The 18,922-nt window shown below is 41.1% G+C and overlaps 1 protein-coding gene across 3 annotated transcripts; it reads right to left on the bottom strand.

Annotated features, from left to right (window-relative positions):
- Positions 1–3,850: 3,850 nt before the first annotated feature.
- On the bottom strand, positions 3,851–18,230 carry LOC127296183 (rho GTPase-activating protein REN1). 3 transcript variants are annotated; one of them, XM_051326215.1, is made up of 26 exons: positions 18,081–18,230; positions 17,349–17,462; positions 16,950–17,060; positions 15,694–15,819; positions 15,326–15,362; positions 14,325–14,404; positions 13,160–13,227; positions 12,999–13,077; positions 12,589–12,733; positions 11,465–11,572; positions 11,218–11,295; positions 11,027–11,082; positions 10,864–10,933; positions 10,583–10,667; positions 10,147–10,390; positions 9,836–10,054; positions 8,916–9,062; positions 8,781–8,830; positions 7,727–7,787; positions 7,563–7,646; positions 5,659–5,775; positions 5,409–5,575; positions 5,201–5,291; positions 4,752–4,806; positions 4,488–4,576; positions 3,851–4,397 (listed from the first exon to the last, which is right to left on the bottom strand). In XM_051326215.1, exons 3-26 carry the CDS (start codon positions 16,983–16,985, stop codon positions 4,233–4,235), a joined length of 2,457 nt encoding a protein of 818 aa, XP_051182175.1. In that variant the 5' UTR covers positions 16,986–17,060; positions 17,349–17,462; positions 18,081–18,230; the 3' UTR covers positions 3,851–4,232. The 3 variants fall into 3 exon arrangements, with proteins under 3 accessions (XP_051182175.1, XP_051182177.1, XP_051182176.1); XM_051326217.1 differs by having other exon boundaries at positions 5,409–5,518; XM_051326216.1 differs by having other exon boundaries at positions 14,325–14,401.
- Positions 18,231–18,922: the final 692 nt, after the last annotated feature.

The raw sequence follows: 18,922 nt of genomic DNA, 5'->3' as shown, positions 1-18,922 counted from the left end.
AGATGCTTGTAACTCCAAGAGGGAGTACTTATGCTCGATAGTGGGTTTATGCCTGCATTGACACCTGGGACAAGGATGAGAAAGTTCTAAGGTTGTGTTGTGCTGTTGCCACTAGGGATAAAACATTGATGCTATGTCTAAGGATGTAGTTGTTGATTACATTACGCACCATACTTAATGCAATTGTCTGTTGCTTTGCAACTTAATACTGGAGGGGGTTCGGATGATAACCTGAAGGTGGACTTTTTAGGCATAGATGCAGATGGATGGCGGTCTATGTACTTTGTCGTAATGCCCAATTAAATCTCACTATACTCATCATGATATGTATGTGCATGGTCATGCTCTCTTTATTTGTCAATTGCCCAACTGTAATTTGTTCACCCAACATGCTGTTCGTCTTATGGGAGAGACACCTCTAGTGAACTGTGGACCCCGGTCCAATTCTCTTTACTGAAATACAATCTACTGCAATACTTGTTCTACTGTTTTCTGCAAACAATCATCTTCCACACTATTCGGTTTACTCTTGGTTTCAGCAAGCCAGTGAGATTGACAACCTCCCTGTTTCGTTGGGGCAAAGTACTTTGGTTGTGTTGTGCAGGTTCCACGTTGGCGCCGAATCCACGGTGTTGCGCCGCACTACATCTCGCCGCCATCAACCTTCAACGTGCTTCTTGACTCCTACTGGTCCGATTAAACCTTGGTTTCTTACTGAGGGAAACTTGCCGCTGTGCGCATCACACCTTCCTCTTGGGGTTCCCAACGGACGTGCCAACCACACGCATCAACACGGCAGCAGTGGTACAACCAGAGGATCACGTGCATCGGCCACTTCTATGCTGAGCAGGGCGTAAGGTACACAAAGCCTGAGATTGTGCAGGGACTCGCCCCGGCTATGACGATAGAGGACTTCATGTTGGTAAGTAATTGTCAATGCGATTCTATGTACTGCGGATAACTTGCAACTATATTGTTTGTTCTTCAAATGAGTTTTGATTTTGCAGGTTGTACCACATTGAGCTGATAATAAGAGGGCCGCCTTCATGGAGTTGGTCAAGAATTGGGTCGGCGAAAACCCCGATTTCAAGGCCGTGAGCGACCGGAACAAGGCCAACCGTGGGCATCAGGGAACACACAGTGCGGGGAGCAGCATCACCGATCGCTATCGGGACCGTCTGATACATATAAAAATGGAACAAGCTGCATTTTTTTGATTTTCGATGATATGCATAACATTTGTTTTGTGATGCAGGGGAAGAAGCTCGGGAGGGAAGTTGGTCAGATGGAAGCGTGGACGCACATGAAGCTGGTGACGCCCGGTCCGAACGAGCCTCGGCCCGCGCCTGAGATGTACTACGGCAAGGCCAAAGAGAGCAAGGAAAAATACTGCGAGGAGTACGCCAAGCTCCATCCAGAGGTGGAGGACCCTATGACCGAGCCGGTCGACGAGGTGGCGATGATGCTGGCGGGGTCCGGCCAGCCGCATGGACGTCCTGCCTGCCTTGCTGGGGGTTTCAAGCCTCAGAGGAACTTCACGCAGATCAAGGCTACCCTCCCCTCCGGCAGCTACGCTACCTCCTCGCGGACTACATGCCGTTCTCGGGTAGAGGTAGATGTAAGTCATCCACACTTTCATCCTCTGTTTTGACTCTTGTTCCTGAATGGCTATGTTGATGAGACGCATTATTTCTGAAATTGTAGACTCAGCTCGAGGAGGCCTATGCAGTATCTTACGAGGAGTATCTCGAGAAGATTAAGGAGCATGACCTTGTGAAAGATGCCTATGTCCAGTGGACGAGCAACCAGATGGCGGTAAGTTTCAATCTCTATGGTTGCAAAACATCATAAGTCCCCATGTTTGAATCTGAGCTATCTCTCCCGTTTCTTGCAGAGTTTCACTCGGTTCATGATGACTGGAGTGCGAGAGGAACCACTCCCAGAGCCACCTCACCCGGGGCCGACGCCAGTGTTCCCGTCCAAGGAGGGGTTCTATTGCATGTACAAGCGTCAGCGTCAGTTGACCCCGGTAAGTTGCTAACTTGGCTAAGTTGCTAACTTGGTGTTACATGGCTAAGTTGCTAACTCCCTCCAACATGTAGGGATTGGGAGAATCCGGGAACGACGCTCCTTGTGGTACTCCGATGCACCCCGGTCGCCATTCTCCTGGTGCTTCTGCCGAACCTCGGCATGGTTCTGCTTCCGGTGGCTCTCGTCGTGGTTCTACCTCCCCGAGCACCGTCGAAGTAGTGCGGCCTCGCTTCACCCAGTCGGAGCTAGATCAGTACTCGGGTCCGCCGGGTGGTGCACCACCATAGTTTCTACATTGTACTAGCACATGATGACACGCTCCATCTTTGTAGTGGATCCCGTGTATGTACCATGGTCTTGTATGCTATATTTGTGCTATTTGTGAGATTTGATGCTATATTTGTGAGATTTGGTGCTATACGGTGATATCTTTGTGCTCTATGGTGCTATATATGTTACTGGATATTCAATGTTATAATATGTGCATTTTGTGCGATTTTTTAAGCAAATTGAGCCAAAATGGCAAAAATCTGAAAAAAAAACTGGGCCGGCTGTGCCGACGGTGTCAGGCCCATAGCTGTGCCAAATGGCAGGGTCTGTGCCGACGGTGACACCGTCGGCACAGCTGGCCAAGCGCGCGTTTTTTTCGCAGTTTCAAATTTTTTCTGTTTTCGCGCCGTTCGTTTCTGGGAAAATCTGGGCTACTGTACCGACGGTTTCACCGTCGGCACAGCCTAACGGCCTTCGCCAGCGCCGTCACGCCGTGGCGGACGAGCAACGTCCCGTGCCGACGGTGACACGGCCGACGGCCACCGTCCCAGCCGTCGGTGCAGCGTGTGCCGACGGTGGTCTACTGTGCTGACGGTGATGGGAGCTACCCCGACCGGAGATGTGCCGACCGGCCTGTGCCGACGGTGACCGTCGGCACAGCCGGTACCGACGGTTGTAGTAGTTGTGCCGACGGTGCGGGGCCGTCGGCGTATGGAGTTGTTCCCGTAGTGGTGGAACCTCCTCTCGATGCCAGGGTTGAAGAGGTAGAAGAGGCTGTACTGGAGCAAGGCGAGGACGCCGCCGACGACGAGAAGGTTGGTGTCCTCTTCCTGGCTCAGAATTTGCTCCGCGAGGTACTCGATTTCGGATTGGCAGGACGCAGCGTTGGAGATTCCACTACTGGAAAGAGCGACTTGAGCGGGGCGGGGTAGGGCGGGTGCCCAAGCTCGAACTGGTGGACGGCGGCGAGGATGCTGTCACGGAGCGCGGCCTCCTGGGGTCATGGTACTGGGCAGCCGCACGTCGGCGGCAATGGGCACGGAGGAGCTCGAGGTGTCCGGCCGTGTCGCGGTGGGGAGCACGTAGAGGACGACAACGCGACGTCACGGAAGGAGGCGGCGAGGTGCAGCCACCGGAGCAACGGCGACGCGCCACCGGCGGAGGACATAGGAGACAAGCAGCTCGGCTAAAACCACTTTCCACGTGGACCAAAACAAGCTGCTAAAACAGCCAGGGGTAGATTGCCTGGTATTTGATACTTAGGGGGTTAAATGCCCCAGTCTAAACTGGGGTGGGGGGGGGGGGGGGGGGGGGTTAGTGTCCCAAACCCAATACTTAGGGGTTATTTAGACTTCTTTCAACCGTTAAACATCAACGAAAAACAGATAATAGCTTTAAAAGAGAAATATTGATCACCTTCCTGGGTTGTGGCACAGGAACTGCCATCCCTTTCTGGGTTGTGGCAGAGGAATTGCCATCCAAAATGCAGCAAAGACAGAGTGAAACTCCCTAAAGCTACCAAGAACTCCAAAAAAAACTGCCGGTAAACTGTATTTGGAAGCGCACTCTGGCTGTGGTTCAGTTTATAAAGATATCTTTATACAAGCCACAATGCAAAGCAGATCGGCAGTCAATCTTGCTACAATACTTTAACATATCATTATAAAGACACAGTAAACCTGAGTGGTTAATTAATTACGGTACTCTAAAACCTGGCAGTTCATGCGATCAGTGATGTTGGTGAACACTAGCAGAGATGCTCCTTTTCCAGTGAAAATACACGAGCACGCATCTTGAACTGGGTCCAGCTCATGGTAAGATCACCATGTGCATCTCCGCCTCACAGTAGTCCCTCTGATGTTGTCGTATGTGCACCGCTTCACTATTTGATTTTCTAGCTTAAAGATGATGCAGTATCTTATTCCCAATCCTCATGTTGAGTCTTTATTTGGAGCTGGAGCAGTAGGTGGTGCCGCTGGTGGGCGAGCCATATCTAAGTTTTGCATCTCGCTTGCAAGCAGTGCCCTTCTTTCTTTCAAGAAGTTGAGCCGGTTTGTCAGCTTAGCTAATGCAGTTGGTGGTCCGCCCCCAGGTTCCTGAATGTATATGTAGTTGCTTAAATTCAGTCCATAAACTGGCAGCAGCAGCAGAAGCACCGACAAACTTTAGTAAGGCATAGAGATTACCTCCGTTCTAATACTTGAATACGCATTCGGTCCTTGAAGCCTGTTTAGCTGTGGGCTATTTGAGTTTTGCCTCGCCAATCTTTGAGCACCTGAGAAAAATCAAGCATTTTAAACTACTAGTACTAGCATCATTTCTATTAACTTTTGCTTTTTTGGGCACAATTGTTCTAAATGAAGATCAAGAAGTATGGTTATAGATATTACCACCTCAACATTTGTTGTGTTAAAAGTTAGTACTCAGTTGCAGCTGGTGAGCTGGCTTACCTGTTGAAGATGAATGCTGTGTAGCTTGCCTCCTTAATTGTTCGACAAGCTCCGCCTGAAATGAGAATAATGGAACTGAGCAACCGAAGAACTAAAAGCACAACCAGATTATATTTTCGTCCTGTCATCCTTAACTTCAATGAGCCTGGATTCTTTGCTACGTAATCTATATCTTTTCTTTGGTGTCTACAGTTTCGAATCATGCAAGACAACAAGGACATTTAGTTCCTTTGGTATAGTTTTTACTGGACACTTCAGGCATATCAGGTTCTTCTTGTTTATCTGTAAATATCTGGACAAATCCATGACTAACTTGCTTATACAGTCTACATTTTCCATTCCAGATATTAGGAATAATATTAGACCATTCATAGGGACGTTACAGCAGAGTAGCAGTTCAGACAGTCCATTTCTGGCAAAATGGAAGGAAAAGCCTCTTATGGTCTTACCATGCCACCAGTACCGGGTACCAAACGAGGTACAGAACTGAACCCAGCGATTGATGATGCTTCGGCTGAGGAGCTAATCTCTTGTTTCTCCCTGGAGAAAAGTAGCTTACTTTGGTATAAGTCTTTTAAAAGTATGTTCCTCTCCATAACTTAGAACTCTAAATAGATAGAAAAAATGCTATGAAATGCTCTAGCAAGAAAGCCTTACTCGAGTGGGTTTTCACTACTTATGAGTCTTTTATTGCATGATTCGCATAGCGAGCTGGAGCCCATCGGGACCTGGCTGCTGAGTTGTCCACGGAGATCACAAGCCTTTTGCTTCAAGTTCAAAATATCAGCTTCAGCAGCAGCAACTTCCTCAAGATCAGCCTTAGTCTTTTTTTTTACAAGAAGAAAATTTCAAATGGTGGAAAGAATTTTAGCTTTAACGAAATATAAATACAGCTTCTGAAGAGTACCTTGCTGTCTATTGATGACGGGAAGGACACCTGTCCTCTTCGCATATTCATCAGCCCAGACTCCAATGAGGTCCTCAAACTTCTTTCCTTCTGCAGCTGGTCTCGCAAATTTTCCACCTGTTGAATGCACAAAATATTATTATTGAACAGTAATTGCAAAACTTACCCTGGAAAGTATACCAAAACAACTCCAGGAGATCGAAAGTACACTATAGTAGTGAGTTATAATTTGCAGTGCCAAACAATTGTCTATCAGGAGGGGTTGCTAGTCTCCATCAACTGAAAGTAGTTTAAAATGATGGAACAAGAGGATTCACCTTTAAGTCCCCATAGTGTCAGAAATGTATAGTAAATTGTATTGTCTGATTTATGATGAAAATGGCAATGATAAAGTCGCATTTAAAGGTTTTAGTAGCATTATCCAGTTTGGGCTACCATAGCCAGTGGAGTCCAGGCCATAATATATCATAGTACCAAGAAAGATAAGTACTCAGCATTACCATGATTGCAAGAAACATTGATAGTATTTGAAAGGAGGCGAGAAGTGGAAATTGTTAAAGTACATGTGGATTGCCCACCTTCTCCATTAGCTTGGACTTCTGGTTCTACTAGTTGGTGCATGAAACTTAGTATGGTATCAGCTTGGCTTTCGCAATTTAGAAAGAAAAAAAATGCTAACCCTCTTTTCGTCCACGTTTGGCCTTATTGAGCCACACATGAGGTAGGTTGTTGAAGTATATGCGGATTTCCCAACATTCTCCATTAGCTCAGATTTTTGGTTCTACTGGTGGGTGCATGAAACTTAATAGAAATCATGTGTATTGTCACATCAATTGTTCTTCATGGTGGCTCATGGTTCAGATTGTGGCCTGAGTCAATTATGAAAATCACGTGGGCAAATGGGGCTGTCTGAGCATGTGCTGTTAGCTCACAGCGAGGTACTAAAACGTTTTTAGATAGATCCAGTCAAATATAATTTTCAAAAATACAGCAAAGGCTCACATGTTTGGATAAAAACATCATACTGTGCCAGAACTGTTAGCTTGGTTGTTTTTGCTATGATGTAGGATGCTGTCCTATTACTAAATATCATGTCTGGGAGGAGTATGAGCAGCAAGAAAATGCTGCTTTCTATGCAGCTAATCAGGCATTAAAAGGGGAAGAAGTGATGGAATGATTAGTTTGATATAATACTGTATTATCTGTGTGGGATCATGTTTCCTGAGAATTTTTCTGGATGTACAATGCAATTTCAGTAGTAGTTTTCCATTTCAACTGACAAGGCAGTCAGATGTTTGGGGTAAATTCCCTCGGCATCGTGAATAATGGCTCATCTTAAGGAATGACATGATCAAACCTTGAGTAAAATGCAGAGAATCCATTTGTTGCCACCAAAATATTTCTTTTTCAGAAACGCAAAGGACCTTTGTGTTTCATTTCATTTAATTGAAGAGATAGAAATTGGTTTAAAGTCCTTCTAAGTGGTTGGTTACAAAATGTGAAGACCATAATCTAAATTTATTCTGTGATCACATTTTTTCAAGAAAACGCAAAAGATTTTTGCGTTTCATTTCATTGGAAAGATAGAGTTTGTTACAATCCTCCTAGGAGGCAGATTACAGATGTTTGGATATTTGGATAGTATTTGTGATTATAATGGTGAAATTTCTCTGTGGTCACATTACTTTAGTTCTGTGGTCACATTGCTTTAGTTCAGATGTTTGGATAGTATCTGTGCTTATAACTTGTAGCAGAATGTTCCTCCCCCCTATAGTTTCTGATGCTTTTTCACATATATTGTAAGTTTGCTTTCATCGGTGGTGTCATGATCCCTTATTGAAACAAGTGACCAAGGTGTTCTCTTTGTAGAAAAATAAATAAAAACCTTGAGTTTAAGACCTTACTTCTTTTTCAAGTGCTATACGGCGTTCATGTAATGATTCTTTTCGCTTTTCTAGACTTGCCCGAAGGTTTGCATTTTCTTTGACCTGTAAAATACAAGACATCATGCCATATAAAAAAAATTCGATATCAAACTTATGTATGATCCTAGGGGAAAAGGATGTACCTCCTTTGAAACTTTAGATTGGAGATCAGCTTTGTTGTTCTCAAGCTTCTCAATAAGAGCCCTAATACAGAAAATAAATTAGAAAAATAATAACGCAAAAGATATCAACAGTCTTAATGGTAAATATCGTGGAAAAAACAATGTGTTCTTGTGAGTGCATAACATTCCACGAAGTACTCGTTATCTCAGAAGAATCTAAAAAGGAATGGTAGCAACATGAATAAAGTTGTCCAAAATATGATTAAATGTGCATTGTGCAAAGAAGACAAAACATGATTAAATGTGCATTGTGCAAAGACAAAACATGAAGCTTTTCTTTTGTATTTTGCAGAACTTGTGCCTTAATTGTACAATGCCCATTTGATCATTACAGGTGCATCCTACAACATGTGCAGACTTTGGGAATCATTCTTAATGTGCAACTATGCAATTCAAACCACGTGGATTCTTACCAATATAAGAAAAAAATCCACACATTTTGTAACCCTCAATCTGTATGGCAAGTTTATAGAAGGTACAAATCTTGCAGATGCAAACAACAAAATTATTCACCTAGCAATGGAAAGACCAAAAATTCCAGGACTGAAAATGGAAATTGTCTATCTGCTTTTGCAGTTCACAAATGGCCATGTTTGTGAATGACCTTTTTCATGTGCACACATTCAGCATGCTGTGTATCATCGATTGTTCACATACTTTTGAAATGCACAATTACATGTTTTCAAATCGAGTTACGTGTGCAACCCGTTGTGCAAAATCTGCAATCGTCATGGTACATTTTGTGCAGTTGTTCACATATACTTGTGTGCTTTGAAGAGACATATTTAAAATCCACAGATGTACAACATGTGCTATAATCTGTGCACTTGAAAAAATCATGCACACATATGACCATCTATGAGCTATATTATTATTTTTTAAACTGTATAAATATATAAGACATGAAGGATGGATACGACAGCAATATGTACAGATGTTCTTTGGAATTAATTTATCTCTCCAGTAAACAGCACAATTATATGTGCATCTCAGGAGCGAATAGCAGGCCACTTACTCATCATCACTGCAACACTCAACCTCCTCTGTTGACAGGTCCTTTCTTGCCTGTAAATAAAGTACTCTAGTCAAACTATATGATTATTCTAGTAGCATTGGCAAGCAGAACTATGCAAATAACAATTGCACTTACTGAAGTACGGCCCCATAAGGTTCTTTTGCTCCTATTAGCTGAGCTGCTTGACTTCAGAAGTTTTGCTCTCGAAGCTGCTGAACGGGATTTAGAAATATTATCTGTGGATGCATTTGATTCTTTCCCTTTTGCAGGAGGTTGGCCAATCTGATCATTGCCATTACATGCAGTACATGAGATATTGGTCTTAACATATGGAACAAGAGGAAGTGTAAGGGAGACAAAGAAGTTCGCAAGTGCATCAAGTCAGAGACACAAAGCTATAGTTGTGGACAATCTGTATGTTTGAAGAACACGAGTTAGCTATTCAAGGCTTCCTCAAACACACACCTAAATGTATGTCGTTTGTATTAGAAACAGTAGTCTCCTATATCATGTCCCAGACCATTGAGCTACTGAGAGTGCAACCAAGGTTTTTTCGTGCAAGCATGAAATTACAAGCTTCAAGAAGATATTTGAAATATATAATAATAAGTACCCTGTAAGAGATTAGCACATCGGTTTTAAGCTATAATGAAAACGTCAAATCAACTGTTGACTTTTTATCAGCGCACATGATGAACTCATGGGCAAGTTGAATATGAAAGCATAATCTAATTTGTTTGACCAACAAAATACTAGCATTTCAACAGAATACTCTTTTACCAGATTTAGAAAAAAAGTGACAAGTTGCACATCGGGAAGACACTACCCAATGAACAAACATGTTGAACATACAATTTGACCATAGCATTTGACTGAAAACAGTGCAGTTAATTTTGATAAGATCAAGTATCACCATTTCCAAGAGAAGATCTTCCATAGTCTCTTTCGTTGAATAGAAGCAGGGTTACTACTTTTTGTAACGAAACATGCTCTTTGCAGGACCTTTTGACACCAATAATGTTTGAAACTGATACCATTGCTGTCAATTAGCGTACCTTGTCACGTTTGGCATCAATTCTGCTATTGGCATCACATTCACTGCCGCCAGAAGAGTGTTCAGAATTATCATCCAAGTCTTCTTCAATGTCATCTTCACCAGAATCATAAGAACCATCGTCATCATGGTTTTCGTTATCCGTGGAATATTCCTTGTCAACATCACCATCGTCAGATTCAGTATAAGCGTCCGAAGAACATGAACCTTCTTCCAGATCCTACATAGGTAACTGTTGAATTAGTAATCATGACATAACTTCAAGCAGCTTAAAGACAGAAAAAGGAACATGACAACGGAAAAATATCATACATCAAATATCTGATCATATTCCTCAAGCATAATGATAATAATAGCTTGAGCATGGTTGGCGGCTGCGGCAGCTTGAAGCAGCTGGAATGAACCGTCCCCAGCCATACTAAAGTCACTATCAATTTCACATTCACCAAGAAGAAGAGGTCGAAGAAGGAGTGGTGCCATACAAGCCGCCAAAGCAGAATTAGACATCCTGTTCACAGCTTTGTGTGATCCAACGACCATCATCATCTTAAGAATCCTATAAGAAAGATGATGAGTTTGGTGTCCACTGGTGGAATTCGATGTTGTTATTGCTATACAGGTTACATTTGACTCATCATAAAACATAGAATAATGTAAACATATGACGATGTATTCTTACAGAATGACAATCCAAGACATGAAATTTTGGTGATAAATTTTTAAACCAAAAAGCAACCTAGGTAAATACCTCTGGAGTAATTGTCGATTTGGTTCTGGGAAAACTTCATATACCACTTTATTTATAGCATCAAGTCTTCTTGTCTTGTCAGCTCCTGCACCATCATTTGTCTTATCAGTTTATTATGTTCCAAACAAATCAAAATGTTGTGGATAAGGGCATATTGTTTGCTGATTTTTTGGTACAATACTCCATGGAAGGTAGTCATTGGGATTATGCATCAGTTTTCTTAAGCTGTGAAATGTATTATTATTAGTGAATAAGTAAATAAAGTTCTGAGACACTCTTACGATAAGCTGTAACCAGCGCGGTGCAACATGATGCAGGAATTGGGGATGCTGGCATCTCTCGAAGAATACACTGTAGTAAATTGGAGCGGAACAAATGTTACAGAAAATATATGAACATAGTATATTCCTCGTGACATCGAAGTCGGTGTTGAAAAATAAACACCTTAATACAGTCACCAATAACATGTCCATCATCTTCTGCGGAGAACTCGTTCTTTCCTACACAATAAAATTAAATTAAAGATGCAGCTTTAAACAGTATACATATGCCAACACAAGTGAACTAGCCCGGCACACAATTGTCAGAGGATAAACATCTTAAATAAAATTTAAAAATAGACCAAGAGAAATCACCCTTTTCATAATCCCGAAATCTGCGTTTGACTTCTTCAACATCAGCAGACTGACGGAGGATTCCTTCTACCTTGACACCTACAAACAGAGTGTGTTCCGCTCATTACTGAACTGCGAGATTTTAAAATGTCATGCTTCTGCATGGTTTCTTTTAATGTGCACCAGGACAATATGACATGAATTTAAACTTAGTGCAGAGTCAGTCTAGATAATGTACTGATTAATGACACCAAGGGAAAACACTTACCATAATCTTCAATGAACCTCAAGGCCTTCTCCAGGAAAGATGGACTACCATCAGGATCTACAAGTGAAAACTGTGCAGGTCTGCCAATGACAGACGATTTATCCTCCGCTGCAAATGAAACAAGAAAATTGCTTATTTCAGTGCAACATAAGGATTTCATCCGAACTCGCACACGCACAGGAAAGAAAAATAAATTAGAAAGTATACATTTGACTACAAAGTAAATCACAATGCCATGCAGAATCTCAACTCAGGGATTATTGCCTCTGATTTTAGGACATACGCAAATTGCATCTGTCACTGGCACACAAAAATGAATTTACTCAGATCTGCATAATGCAGTTTCTATAAGAGCAAAATGCAGCTGTATTAATGAATAACAGCTGCACAGAAAATGATTGTCCATGCCCTGATCAAGTGGATGTGTATAAGCTTATGTTAGCATAGGACAATAGGTCAACATGCATGACATTCAAACTGCATTTTTTTTCTTAAAAACTTCAGTTTTTCAGTGGCCCAAAATTTCCCAATCATCAACAGATTTATGAAGATTTTTTAATAGTAAACAATGAAGTTGAATACCAAAATGGAAGTCTTGAACAGACTTTTCCATGTTTTTACCAGATATTTGAAATGAAATGAAAAACAGTTCCGTTCTCATCGAAAAATATAAATAAAGTCTAAAAAACTGACATACAGAATTTGATCTATACAGCAAAAACTGTGGCTTGTTCATTATTTATATTAAAACCCATATACACTTAACCTAAAATACTGTAATAGCTAAGAGGTTAAACCATCATGTGCAGGTTTGATCTTTCTGTGGTTTCTTCGCCATAGGCTTGGAGGAAAATTGAGATGCAAAATGTGACAAATGACTTCGAAGGGCCTTGATGTAACTTTCGGTTTTATCAGGGATCTTTGTGTGTTTGTTTCAGTTCTTCAGTCCGATATAACTTGTTTAGTTAATCAATAAAGTTGGATCTTTTGCTAAAACAAATATACCACAACAGCTAGGTTGTGAGCAAAAGCTCATAATTACAACTTGTAATACATCATTTAGGCTTCTAGAAATAGTGTAGCATCTAACTAGTGAGAAACTAGTGAAAGCTAACATAGCTTACACTGTTCAGTTGGAGCTTCAGAAGGTTCTGTTCCATCAGTGCTGAATATTGGATTTTGCCCCACTGTATTCGCTACACTTGGTGCCTGCGCTAAAGCACTCTCTAATGCACTTCTCCACTCATTGAGTTCTTCCGTAGTTTCTGCCTGCTTGGAGGAAAAAAGCACCATTAAATTCCTACAACAATACCACACGGGTACGATAAATTGTATATTAAATAATAATAGAGAAATGCCCATCCCCATCACAACAGGGTTGCCACGTTCCATTGCTACAGTCCCACAGCCACCCATGTTGCCCCACTATTCACTGATCCTCACAGCCGGCAGAACAACTATGAAACAATGCCAACCCTCCCAACAAGGATGCAAAAAACAGTATGCAAGAAATTTTACAAGATGTACAACCAACCTTCAGAGTAAAAGTACGCCCGTCACGGCCATCAGGAAATAACACCGTTAAAAGTTTTCTGTCTTCTTTGACTACAACACTGAAACATTGATCAAAATTATATGTTTATCGGATAACATGAACTTTTCCCTTTCATGAAAATTTCAATTCTCAATGCATACCTTCCGGAGTTATTCAAGTCAATTCCACCAAGTGTAACAATTGGTTCATTTCCTCTGGGAGGTTGATTCTGAAAGTAAAGCAGAACATGGAAGCAACTGTCATGTTTAGAGGTAACCTAATACCTTTATATTTTCTCACAAATGTCACATACTATGCATCAGTAGTAGTACTGGTTTGTAATCATGTGCACCCACTTGAAAATGGTCACACTAACAGTCAATAATATCCTACCTTTGCTATTTGCTTTCTGTCACTTCCGGTATTCAGTTAGTAGTAGTATGAAAAGAAAAAATTTATACTCTGCTTCACAATAAAGCTTGAATTCCTAAGTTGCATCGTTATTTGTTTAGGATTATGGCCTAGACCAAAGCAGCCACTAATTTGTTGGGATAACTGAGCAATGAGATGCCATTAGCTGACATAACTTGCCTTTCACTAAGTTTAATTTGTTTCGACTGGCGTATTTTTTATTTTTACTGCAATGCCGTAGGGGAGGTCCCTACACTGTAATCCTATTCTTTTAATAATGCCCCTACTCAACCTCAGCAAGTAGATTGAGTAACAAGGTATACAAACTGATTAAGTATCTAGACTTCTGATTCTTTGCTCGAAACATTTTGTTAACGAATTCAGGTTATATGTGCAGTTCTCTTTAGCTGCATTCATGTACATCCCTAAAACGGGACAAAGACCATACCAGAGAGTTGCAGTTTACTGTCTGACTATGCATCGCTGTCAGTGAACATTTAAAAGAGTATTCTTTTAATCAAATGGAAAAAGTACCATCCATACCCAGAGGATGCAAATTAACACCTTAGTAGAGCTGGAAAACACTTTGCGCCGAGTAGTCGCACAGCAATGACTAGTAAAGTGATACAAGGCTTGCAGAAAGATGGGTCTAAGCAGTAGCTCATGCGTGAAAATGCTATCAAGATTTGGGAGTGTATTTGCTACAACAATTAGATATCGGACTGAGCAATCAACTAGCAGTTTGGCATTTTAATTTTTTTAAATTTACAATCTAATGGTGTACATACCATTAGTCTGCTCTGTTCAAAAATAAAGTTTGTTTAAGCTTGGAGAACAAAGTAGTTCAATCACAGGAGCTTTACGAGTGAATAGCTGATGCAAATAAGTTTAGCAAAGTACTTTAATGCCTCTTACCGGGTCACTTCTGAAGAACACTAATGATGCCCTTGTAAGAATGAACCAGCGCTTTTTCCATGTTGTCCAACCAATCCCTGCTATGTACCACAAATAATCAAATAGGAAGAATAGTGTTGCGACAAATATTTAGAATTTCCAATCTAAAATGATCGAATTTAAGAAATGACTGAAAAAAAATTACAAGTAAATATGGATTCTTTTTTTGCGATGAATAAAAAAAACATTTTGATCCGAAACAGAAGTTCCTTGACAATTTCAGTAAAAAACATCAAGCATGTTTGTTCACGTGACTCTGTTCTTCATTGGGCTGAGATTGTGAAGGAAATAGATATTTAGATTAGCCTATAGATGTAACATTTGCTAAAACTTTATGTTACTCTATGTGCAGGCTATCAGAGAATAAACAGATATGGTATGTTGCTGGACTTTAGTATTCAGTACAAGAGCAACTAAAATGAACTATCCCATGAGTAAGTATTTCATAGTAGCCTCATTAGACAGTATATCTCTCTTGGTATATCCAGACAATAGGTAGGAATATTAACTGAAACATCTCTAGCTACAGGTGTCTTTTTCTCAACACTTTCCTCTCATTCGAACTGACAAGGTCATGGCCAGTTCCAACTTAATGTGCCAGTCAAAATGATTATATACCTACCAAACTGGCTAATATCCTAACTACTAAACTATGATACAACAGTACAAGTTACAGTCATCATGTTCGTAAAATCTCCATCATACATGGTATGATTAACATGGTAACAATTGTAGTGAGTTCAGGCCGACATGTTTTGCTTTTCTTTTGTGCTTGAAGTTCCATTAATTATGTTATCTCACTGGAATGACAATGTATCCTGATTCATAGATATATGACCTGGAGGCTTTCTGACATCAGTCCTTACCACAAACATCTGGTTTAGATGTAACAAATAGCAGGTACAAAAGAGGGATAAATATACATCTAGCCATGCTAAAATACAATGGTCATCCAAACATACCTTTAGATGAAAGCAGCAAATGTCCACTCTTAAGAACCTGCACTTGAAAAACATTTAATTTGGTCATGGAACTTATCATGCACATAAGAGAAGGACAAAGAAACCAAATATACATAAAAATTGCCAAAAATTGCCACTGAACATGATTCTGAATTAATAGCATGATTTCGCAATAGCAGTTTAAAGACTCCCATGGTGATCATGCTCATTCAAGGAAAACTGAGACTTAAGAATAGTAAACCTGCCACTATAAATAGCAGTGACACAGCTTATGTAAACATCTATAGACACGCATTCTGCTAATTAAGCTTAAGGTCATTTGGATAACTTTGTGAAATAAACTTTGAGTGCAAGACGATAAGAAAAACCTGGCAGTTAGGACATGCAGCTGGCGGGCTATCACCCGCTTCACCACTCTGGGAGTTTGGGTCTCCCTCCCCACATCGGCATATCTTGAACTGGCCTGTATTCTCCGAAGGCTGCGAAGATGATACCTATGAAAAGAATACTTTAGCATGCAGCAACAGACAAGTGGTAACAAGACAGGTAGAACTTGAGTTTAACTAAAAAGAAAAGAATAGGAGAATTTTTTACACAAGCAGATTTATGTGCACATAGTATCACTCTAATCAACAGTAAAGGATCTTAATAATAGAATATTAGGTTCTTGTTATTGATAAAGGTTCTACGTAAGAAATTATATTCTCGTATGATGATTAACATTCCTTAATAAAATTAATAAGTCTAGCTTATCTTTTCTTGACTTTGTTGTCTCATCTTGTATTAAAATATTTTTCTTTAAAACAGTTAGCCTTAAGGAAATCACACGCAAGCTAGCCAGGCACCATCCTGTCCAAATGGCATGCAAGTAATTATTTTATTTTAGAAGAGAACAACACATGCTTTTTTTTAGAGAGCCAGAGGGAGGCCGTACATAAATTTTTCATTAAAAACACAAGATAAGGCTTGACTTGCTTTCTGGAACTCAAACAACACATTTTGTCTCTATAAACAACGACGATTATGCGTATAAACGATCAGGTGATTTGAACAACAGAGTGGAAATTAACCATAGGATGTACGGATTAGAAACACGGCAACACAGAACTACAAAAAAGATCACAAATGATTTTTGCAAAACAAAGGCTAAGAAGTAAAAAAAAAGGTTTAAAATGCCGTAAGACTACTTATTTTATTTGTTACCCAAATATCATGAGTCACCTGATTTTATTTCATTTGGCATGTGTTCCTTCAGTATGCATATTGCAGGATACTTTCGTGCTCCAATTGCATAACTGAAGAATCACTGCTGGAATATTCATTAAAACTGGTATTTATAGAGCAAAAATCCATTTTAGTCAACTATAGCCGCAACACAACACAGAACAGTCACATTTCTAATCTAGTAAACTACTTGACAAACAAATCAGACACTCACACATTGATCAGCCAAACTGAGCTCTTCATCTCACTATTATTGTAAATAAATTACACTGCAGTTGTATCTTCAGAAATAAACTTAAATCAACTGAAACTTAAATCGACTAATTGGGCAAATCGGATAAAGAATATGGAGAAGAAGCTGAAATAAAAACGTTAAGATTGGAGCATATGATGATCTTACTGGCTGGTAGGGAATCCTGAACTCTGAAGCTGACATTGTCTTGGCTAAATGGTTGGCTTATGAACACCTCAGGATGATCTGTCCCGTCAACAAGTTGATGTTCGGAAGCGACTGATGCATTGTGCAGTGTTATTAGTGGTAAATCATGGGTTTTTTTCTTCATAATTTAGAAAAATAAATAACAGATAAATATCACCATATTTGTGAAGCATCAGTCATTTGTTCATGTTTTGGGTAAAGACTTGTCTGTATTCAGAAATACAGTTTAATGGATTCTTAGTGTAAACATTAAAACTGGAATATGTGCATGAACCATTACATTGTCAATATCTCCCTTATATACTAGTTCAGTTTGTGTATAAGCCATAAAATCCATAATTCGTCAGGATAAGGATGTACCAGAAGAAACTGAAGCATGTAAACTCTTAATTCCTCACGAAATAGCTTCAGTACGCCGAGTTGGTTTCCTCATCCACCATAAGTATAAGCTTATCGTTAAGCCATTAGCTGGACCTGGGGCATTACACAGCAGAACCAAAATCACAAAAGAGATAAGTAAAATTCAATTTATTATACCTGCAAAAAAATCAATTTATTATGGAGACAATGATAAAATATTAATATGAGGAGCTGTTGGCATGGAGCTGGAGTTCCAAAACAATGATCCGCAAATAATTTGGAATTTTGTTTCGGTGGTGTTAGCTACGTGATGCCCATGTAAACAAAATGCATATCTCCTTTATATGCTTGTAGACAGATAGCCGAGCATGAAAGGTGCACGGCCGTGATAGAAAAAAAGTCCAGGCAGACATAATCCACCAATGTCCACGCCTTCATTAGACAACGAACCAGGAAAATCAATTCCGAAATAAAATCTCGTAAAACACTGATTAGGCGATTTGATTTAAGCATTCCGCGGGTCAGACATCTGAAACCAGAGGAACCATCGTAGCACGGCGAGGTTCAGAAACCAAACGGGCGGCGACAGATCTAGGTGAGTGCAAAATGGGGGCCGGGTGGGGAATCGGGGCGGCAACGATGGCTCCTCCATCCCAAAAACGGAAATAAAAAATCGCCAGCAAACAAATGCACCGATGAACAGGGGACGGAGGAGGCGGCAATGCGGCTCACCTGCGATCGGGAATCTCAGAGGAGCGGGCGCGCCATGGATCCCCAACCTCCGCCTCCACCACCCTTATCTCGCCCCTATCTCTCTCTTCCTCCCGTTCTATTTTCTCCCGTCTCCTCCTCCCTCTCGCCCGCACTTTCTTCGGGAACCTCTTTTGGAACGGGGGAGCCCGGCGAAAATAGCTGACACCAACGTGTCGCTGCGTCGTGGGCCCACATCCCAGGGCCCCACGTGTCAGAGAGGGGCCCTCCTTTTCCGCTGTCCCTTTCCTGGAGCGAAACACGGGCGCGCGGACGGGGTCAAGCGATCCCCACCGTCCGTTGCGACACGTGGCGGAGGATCGCGGATCCTTCTGCGTGGGGGCGTAGTGGTGGGAAGCATGTCGTTAACGGGAGGACAGACAGGTTCTGGCGCGGGGCCCACGGACAGTATCTAGCAGCTCTGCTGTGGGCTCGTTGCGTCTCCAGATTTTGGATTCTTCTTCCTTTTGCTCTCTCGGGCGTGGACCCCCGGCCCACACTTCCTAGTGTGCTGTGTGTGCTCACGTGTCTTCGGATGTCAGCGACCGTTGGGTAATCATCAATCTATGATGATCCTACAATAATTTTGCAGAGCAGAGTGCACGATGATTCGTCTGAAACAAATGAAGCTAGCCAGCCAGCCAGCCAGCTGAGTTTACTATTATTGCTCCATCAACTTCAGATTAGAAATTTATGGTCTTTTATTTTATTTTTTGCGAAAATTCCATCGATCCATTAATAATCATCAATAGCAGTACAAAGAGATTCAGAAGTAATAAGAATTACAAATACTACCTCCATCCCAAAGCGTAAGGCCTATTTTT

The sequence above is a fragment of the Lolium perenne genome, chromosome 4, assembly GCF_019359855.2.
Source record: "Lolium perenne isolate Kyuss_39 chromosome 4, Kyuss_2.0, whole genome shotgun sequence".
In the NCBI taxonomy this organism is placed as follows: Eukaryota; Viridiplantae; Streptophyta; class Magnoliopsida; order Poales; family Poaceae; genus Lolium; species Lolium perenne.
This window is presented reverse-complemented; position numbering and strand designations above follow the sequence as displayed.

Coding starts and splice junctions, on each gene's coding strand:
- LOC127296183 (XM_051326215.1), bottom strand. CDS start 16,985: ATGTCAGCTTCAGAGTTCAGGATTCCCTACCAGCCA. Junction 12,734..12,998: donor GGCGTACTTTTACTCTGAAG/GTTGGTTGTACA, acceptor TCCTCCAAGCAG/GCAGAAACTACGGAAGAACT. Junction 4,577..4,751: donor ACAGCATTCATCTTCAACAG/GTAAGCCAGCTC, acceptor GATTTTTCTCAG/GTGCTCAAAGATTGGCGAGG.